The sequence below is a fragment of the Dendroctonus ponderosae genome, unplaced genomic scaffold (assembly GCF_020466585.1).
Source record: "Dendroctonus ponderosae isolate FM_Combo_2020 unplaced genomic scaffold, Dpon_F_20191213v2 Dpon_F_20191213_5, whole genome shotgun sequence".
NCBI lineage: Eukaryota > Metazoa > Arthropoda > Insecta > Coleoptera > Curculionidae > Dendroctonus > Dendroctonus ponderosae.
In genome coordinates this window covers 13,835,974-13,842,814 of record NW_026018715.1, presented here as the reverse complement: position 1 = coordinate 13,842,814, position 6,841 = coordinate 13,835,974, and the positions used below count along the sequence as shown (strand labels likewise).

Below are 6,841 nucleotides of genomic sequence, written 5' to 3'. Positions count from 1 at the left end.
TCCAGCCAGTCAGAATGTCTCTTTTCGAAAACCTTTCCAGTGCGATTGCAGTTTTTGCACATTTTCGAAACAGAACTAGTAAAATTATTTACCATTTCTTGTATTGAATCACTTTTGCTGTCATCTTTATTATCTTCTAAATGAAGCTTATTTAAAACATAGCAGAAACATCAAACATATCACTTTTCCGAATTGACATCGTTCCCAAAAAATACAAATTCTTCGATATAGGCACTTCTTGGCACACAAATTTCATATTGATTGAAACTTTAGAAAATGTTCTAAGGAAAAAAATGTGCATGCTGCAACTGCAACGTGCGTGCGAAATCTGCAACTTTACCATTTATTTTCTTTTTCAATAAGTAATTATCAGTAATGCTACTTTCTTTATTTTTTAAAGGCTTTTTCAAGTATCAGAAAATAACGATAATACAAAGATGTAAAGTACTTACCCAACTCTTTAACAGGGAAAAATCTGAATTACACAAAACGGATGACAAACACCGCCAATAATTAATCGAACTTAATAAGGAAATAAATAACGACTATTTCAAGTAAGAACACAATTTGAATATTGGTGTCACTTAGGTGGCCAAAAACTTAGTAACTTAATACGATTAAATAAAAAAAACATAAGCATTTTATTAGATGGAATGTTATTTTTAAGATAAAGCCAAAAATAATGTTTTTGTTGTTGCTTTTTTTAATGAATTATTACTTCCTAAATAAAATAAAACGACCTCTGTGCGCCGGTACGGTTAATGAAACTGTTCGGTAGCGGGATAGTGGCCGAATAAGTTGCAATTATTATGTAAAATCTTCCTCAACAGATAACAGTGCATAAAGGAAACGTTTTCAGGCGCATGCAGAATTCGAAAAAGTATATTATAAGAACTGGCCACACTGAATTTTGCTGTAGAACCGCCTCTTTAAGTGTTGGTCGAACCACGTTTCGGACGTATATAAATATCTGTGAAATTGCGATACATTTGCGTACATTTAAAACTGAAAAACTCAAAAACAAAACTTCTTTGCATTGCAGAGTGGAGCGATCGTCCGATCAAGTGATCAAGCCAGTAAATCTCGAAGCGCTTACCAAATGGGTGGGCAACATTCCAGATGATGTGGTGCGAGACATGGCAGAAATCGCTCCCATGCTTTCCGTTCTCGGCTATGATCCATACTCCAATCCTCCCAACTATGGAAAACCCGATGATCAGGTAAGAATCTCGGCTGTCGTTGAGCTGAAATGAATTATATTAAAGCTGAAAAACATGGTATAGAAAACGTGGTTGTTTCAGGTGGCTGCAAAGACGAAAGACATTCAACGAAACAAGAACGTTTGGGACAAGAAAGCCAAAGAAATGTTTAGTGTGGGCTGGGATAATGCAGGCGACAAAGACATGGACAAGGACCCCAGCGACAATCCAAACCTAACGTGATAAAAAAACCGAGTTTCTGGGTATTTTAGATTTTTAATTGTGCTCTGGTCGAACGTTGAAAATGTTCATTTGACGACGACAAAAAACAGCTCTAAAATGACGTTATGATTGTTTATGTCTAATTTATTAACTTTTTAACCGGTTGGCTTATAAGAGGCACCACAGCGAACGGAGTTCTGGCAGGCAACAGAAAATTTGATTCCTGTATTTGGACCATAATTACCTAAATATCATCTATTTATAAATCAATTTTATGATGTAATGTTGTGTTATTAAATAAACGATGCGAATATGTTGTGCTTGAACTGCCCCGCTATTTCCAAAGAAACACGCCACTTGTAAAAAGTTTATTTTGTATAAAGGACGTCAAAATCAGTCGGCAATGTTCTAAGAACACGCAAGTAACAAAAATACATATCACATTGAGTTTTTCGGGTCGAAAAAGTCATCAGTTTCAAGCATCGGCAATTGCATAGTTAATATTGTATACCGTTCTGTTCCAACAGTCCCCGCAGCCTTTCGATCTCAGCGTCTTTCTCCTTGAGCTGGTCTAAGGCCTGGCAAAACGACGCACCATGGGGCTCTTCCAGGGCTCGAAGTACCTTTCTAGCATCGGGGCGTTCATCAGCCCGATGTCGCACTAAAGCAGGCACCAAGTTGTCCAAAGTCAACTCTGAAGGCAGAGGATGATTCGCGTTGCGCAATTCCTCGATTCTCCTGCATCGTTCCATGCCAGTTGCAAAATCTTCTTGCAGCTCGAACAGTACCACTCCTACCGAGTATAGATCGCTCTGCAATTCCAGTAATTCCGCTTTAGATATTGACAATTTTTTGTAAATTTTGTTACCTTGGAATCGCAAACTCCTTCGAGTTGTTCTGGGGCGGCATACATCGGAGTTCCCCCACCGAATTTGTGCTGCTGCGTTCTATGCAAATGGCATGCCAGTCCAAAATCGCCCAATTGAACCAAAAGATCATCCCGTTCTTTACTCACAAAAATATTCCCCGGCTTAATGTCATGGTGGACAATGTTTCTCGAGTGAATATAGTCCACGCCTGAAAACATCAATAATTGTTCGATCATGCGAATTTCATCGGCGCAAACGTGCCCAACCTCTCAATAGCTGAATCAGTACTTGGCGAATGGCATCAGTCCTTACGAGGTGGGCGTTTGAAGGAACAAGCGCCGCCCTGGATGTAAACCTGTTATTCTTCCAGGATAGCCATAAATCCAGGGTACCTTGGCAAAGGGCCATCTGAATATACAGGGTGACCCAAGGCAGTTTTGGAACTGTTTTGGGTTTGTGTTTCTGAACAATCGCCTTGTCGATTGGCGCGGAATCGCTGCTGGAAAACAAAAGCAAATAATGTGGAACCTCCTGGAAATTGTACTAAACATACCGTTTGTGTTTTTTGAGCAGATCAGCATCATTAATTAGAGAGCTGCTTTCGTCTGTCGTGAATGCTTCACTTTCACTTAGAAGTTGTTGATCGCCTGACGACCGTCCAATGGTATCAGTTTGGGAAGGCAGTTCGAGCCAAGCCGCTTTATACGGAACAATATTCGGATGGTTCAGTGCAGCTAAAGTCTTCACTTCGCTCAGATAAGTTTCCACCGAATCCATTTCTTCGGTGGCAATGGGTATTTTTTTAACTGCATATTCCCTGCCGTCGAGTTTGTGTTTTACTCGAAATACCTGTCCAAAACCACCTGATCCGATTTCCCCAATTTCATGGAACTCCCTCTTAAATTGCGATTTCATCTGATAATCAGTGATGAATGAGAGCGAAGTACTGGGGCGACTCGTAGGGCTGCCATTAAACAACCGAATTATTTGCTGTTCATACTGGATTCTGGCTCCTTCCAGTTCCGCCGTACTCCAACTTTGGTTTATCAATCCCAATTTATACAATTGCTTACAAATTTGCTTATAAGTGGGGAGTCTCTGAAAAAGATGACAACATTGCAATTAAATAAAAATAATAACAAAACAATAAATCCAAAAAAACATGCCATTTTCGTTTAGATAAAACATTAATCTTAGGGAAACCATTCGGGGTGGAATATTACGACTAACTAATTTTTTTTATGGAATTTTATTGTTTATAGTTTATTAAAATGCTCTGATGAAAGTTGCACCTGCCGACAATTCAAGACGAGTTGGAGAATATCTAAAAGCCCCTGCTACAACAATTACCCCATTTTTTCTTTGTCAATAAACTGGAAAGAACCAGAAACAATTTTTTGCACTAATCATTTTGTTCTAGCTCTGTTCGATTGGGAAATACTAATCCCCGGTTTCCATACAGCAAAGCGACCCTGTATAATCAAATCAGCCCTATCTACAAACCTTTGGGTCAGTTTGGCTCGTTCTCAGTATAAAGCTGATCAGAGCAGCCAATTGAAGGCTGGCTGATGTTTCAGATCTACGGGCAACTATTAAAGGCGTTGCGTTACTTGAACTTGAAGTACTTTGGACGGTTTCAGCCTCCGCTACGCCTTCAGGCGTTGAAGTAGGCCTACGATCAGTCATTGAGTTAACTCTGATTTTCGACTAAAGTAATGAATGTTCTGCGCTGAATGGCAGCAATAAAAACTGGTATCTCTAGGTGTTAACTGCAGTCGAAACTGAGCACGTCTGAACATGTTTTATGTTTAGCTGGATTTATCTAGAAATCTAGATTGCGCTGATAGTGGGGCAATGTTAAGTGTGGTTAAGATCATCTTTTCCGGAATTTGCGCACTTGAATTGAATGGAATTTACCAAAAACTTWSGRCGTTTGRGCTTAGGATACGATTTACCTTTTCCTCATTTAGCCATTACGGGCAATGGAGCGAGCAAATYATGAACATTYGATTTCCCGGGTGGAAAACTGGCAATTTTTCAATTGCCTGACATTCACAGTGACAAGCATAGAGTAAGTAAAATAATTATTTTACTTTCTCTATGGTGACAAGGAAACACCACAGATCACAGAGGTGATCTGTGGGAAACACACATAACCTACAACATTGGAAAAATAAATAATAACAATGTGGGACGACCAAAGCAATGTAAAGGTAAATAATACGGAAAAATTCGCGAAAATATGCCGAACCTGCTTATCGGACGAATTTCTGAGCCCGATATCCGAAAGCAGCCTCCCGAATGGGGTTTTGGTTTCACAAGTTCTTAGCAAATTCATCGTCACCGAGGTAAAAATACTTGTCCCGTCCACTAAAACCCGATTTCTACCAAGAGTTTTCAGGATTTGCACAACGAGCAATTGCCCCAGAAAATATGCACAATCTGTATTGATCAGTTGAACCTATACGTGAACTTTCAAGTAACCTGTGAGCAAAACGAACTGCTTTTCAAGTCCCTGTTGCAAGGCCGCATCACTAAAACTGAGACTGATCAAGACTCGTCTATAGAGGATGTCATCAAGACTGTGCCATTATCTACCCCGAAAAAAACTCCGCGTAAAGCCAAGCGCACACCCTTCAAACCTTTATACAAAGCAATTGAGGACGACTTGAAAGAATCAAACACCGGCGAAGAGAAAAGTTACAAATGCAAGCAATGTGACAAAACGTTTCGGTTCAAATACCAGCTGGTGATGCATGTGAGGGTCCATACGAAAGACAAACCGTTCAAATGCGATAAATGCCACCTGCGTTTTAGCCTGAAAGGGAATTTGCGTAGGCACAAAATGATTCATTCAGGAGAAAGGCCGCACAAATGCACAAAATGTGAAAAAGGTTCTAGCCTTCCATTCAAGCTACTACTGTTACCGCTCTAATCCCCGATTTTAGGCTTCATCCAAGCCATCTCCCTGCAACTCCATACCAACAAACACCACAAAGAAAGCGCAAGTTCTGGCTTTAGCTGCCAGATTTGCGGGCGACTGTTTGTGCGATTAAAGCCATATCAGCGGCATGTTATTAAACTGCACGGCAATAAAACCGAGTCTTCTAGCATGGAAACTCCAAAGCTGGAATTCAAATGCCCGCTATGTGAACGGGAATTTTCCAAGTTGATTTTACTGAAAAAGCACGAAGCGAAGCATGGGGAGAAGACTTTTCTTTGCAGCGATTGCGGCAGGGGATTTGTAAGGAAGGCAGACTTGCAATCCCACGTTAAGGTAACTTTAGCTAGAAACAAAACCCAAATGTTTACTGCTCAATTGATGAAGTTCAGATTCACACCGGAGAAAAGCCCCATCAGTGCAAAATCTGCAACAAATCCTTTGCCCATGCCGGGACTTTGGTCAACCATAGTTTGATGCACTCGGGTTTTAAACTCTTTCACTGTGATACATGCTCGAAATCCTTTAGCCAGTCGTCTCATCTTAAAGTCCATCAGAGGGTACATAGTGGAGAACGGTAAGCCTAGGGATGATTGAGCGCTTTAAAGTAAAAATTCTTACCTGACGAGCTTTGCTTAAGACTGTGTCATTTTCAGGCCCTATTCTTGTACGTATTGTGGCAAACCGTTCGCTCAGAAGTCCAATTTAACTGTACATGTCAGAACGCACACTGGTGAGACCCCGTATGTCTGTACAGTATGTGGCAAGGGTTTTTATGACTCCAATAGCATGAAAAAGCACCAAAGTATCCACTTTCGTTCATCACGCGCCAGTGTTAAAGATGAGGCCCCACAATATCCAGAAAATGCCCCGGAGTAGAGATTAACTCGCGGTATTAGCAGGCGTAAATCTTGAGTTTGCCTGAATTATTTTAACCGACTGACCTAGATTTATTTTTTTGTACAAATAGACCATTAAATTAGTCAATGGTTATTTGCCCCCTGTAAGTTCTATGACAGGAAGTTGGGAATTTGGATTAGGGCCCACATGAAGGCCAAAGGCATACACAAAATCCAAACATCCCCATTGTTGGGACAACCGGTTTTTTAAATTGTTAGTGTATTTAACAAACAAAAACAAAAAATGTAATCAAAAACTGTTACTGTAAACAGTAAATCTGAATGTGTATGTTTACGTGTAGACATCACTTACATTACCCATCACAAATTGAGCAAAATGGTTTATGCGAGACCCAGCGAATCGATCAGCGACTGCACTTTGACAATGTATTGTTCTTTCGCCTCCGTTTGGGACACACCTTTCTTTCCGTTCCACGCGTCCCATTTGGCTTTTCCTTTCAGGTCCAACATACCGGGACGGGCTGCAAATAAAAGCAATATTAACGTGGAAAAACTGCCCATTTAGTCAACAGGTTGTGATGATGATGATAGTTTCATTTAAGGAAACTTGGAGCTTCAATTTCCTTTTACGTGCGAGTGACTCATTCAAGAAGATGAGTTTCTGATGAGTGCGAAACCGGAAAACGCCCGCAGATCAAACGCCTTTTTGTTAGTCAAATGATGTATTTAATTTAGCACTAGAAAAGAACC

The 6,841-nt window shown here is 40.4% G+C and overlaps 4 protein-coding genes across 7 annotated transcripts in view; 2 read left to right on the top strand and 2 right to left on the bottom strand.

The window, feature by feature from the left end:
* The window catches only part of LOC109545455 (protein-tyrosine sulfotransferase), a 71,018-nt gene extending 69,089 nt beyond the window's left edge, over positions 1-1,929 (top strand). For all 4 annotated transcript variants that reach the window (XM_048666391.1, XM_019916165.2, XM_019916164.2 and 1 more), the window contains 2 exons: positions 1,043-1,220; positions 1,302-1,929. In XM_048666391.1, the coding sequence (XP_048522348.1) occupies positions 1,043-1,220; positions 1,302-1,442 (319 nt within the window). In that variant the 3' untranslated portion in view covers positions 1,443-1,929. The remainder of the gene's footprint in view (positions 1-1,042; positions 1,221-1,301) is intronic.
* On the bottom strand, positions 1,775-4,228 carry LOC109545452 (eukaryotic translation initiation factor 2-alpha kinase 1). The gene is made up of 5 exons (XM_019916162.2): positions 3,794-4,228; positions 2,844-3,388; positions 2,557-2,789; positions 2,290-2,498; positions 1,775-2,233 (listed from the first exon to the last, which is right to left on the bottom strand). The coding sequence occupies exons 1-5, from the start codon at positions 3,974-3,976 to the stop codon at positions 1,919-1,921; spliced, it is 1,485 nt and encodes a 494-aa protein (XP_019771721.2). The 5' UTR covers positions 3,977-4,228; the 3' UTR covers positions 1,775-1,918.
* A 174-nt stretch (positions 4,229-4,402) lies between these two features.
* LOC109545453 (zinc finger protein 664) lies at positions 4,403-6,214 on the top strand. The gene is made up of 5 exons (XM_019916163.2): positions 4,403-4,638; positions 4,692-5,184; positions 5,239-5,567; positions 5,624-5,808; positions 5,888-6,214. Exons 1-5 carry the CDS (start codon positions 4,477-4,479, stop codon positions 6,108-6,110), a joined length of 1,392 nt encoding a protein of 463 aa, XP_019771722.1. The 5' UTR covers positions 4,403-4,476; the 3' UTR covers positions 6,111-6,214.
* Positions 6,215-6,303: 89 nt separating this feature from the next.
* Positions 6,304-6,841, bottom strand: part of LOC109545456 (putative acyl-CoA-binding protein) — a 28,907-nt gene continuing 28,369 nt past the window's right edge. Inside the window, exon 4 of the mRNA XM_019916166.2 lies at positions 6,304-6,612. Coding sequence (XP_019771725.1) covers positions 6,473-6,612 — 140 coding nt within the window. The 3' untranslated portion in view covers positions 6,304-6,472. The remainder of the gene's footprint in view (positions 6,613-6,841) is intronic.

Bases quoted from the DNA above. Each gene is read 5' to 3' on its own strand.
- LOC109545452 (XM_019916162.2), bottom strand. From the start codon at position 3,976: ATGACTGATCGTAGGCCTACTTCAACGCCTGAAGGCGTAGCGGAGGCT. The intron at 2,790-2,843 runs GTATGTTTAGTA...TTTGTTTTCCAG, and splicing joins CTGCTCAAAAAACACAAACG to CAGCGATTCCGCGCCAATCG. The intron at 2,234-2,289 runs GTAACAAAATTT...CTGGAATTGCAG, and splicing joins AAGGAGTTTGCGATTCCAAG to AGCGATCTATACTCGGTAGG.
- LOC109545453 (XM_019916163.2), top strand. From the start codon at position 4,477: ATGTGGGACGACCAAAGCAATGTAAAGGTAAATAATACGGAAAAATTC. The intron at 4,639-4,691 runs GTAAAAATACTT...AAGAGTTTTCAG, and splicing joins GCAAATTCATCGTCACCGAG to GATTTGCACAACGAGCAATT. The intron at 5,185-5,238 runs GTTCTAGCCTTC...CCCCGATTTTAG, and splicing joins ATGCACAAAATGTGAAAAAG to GCTTCATCCAAGCCATCTCC.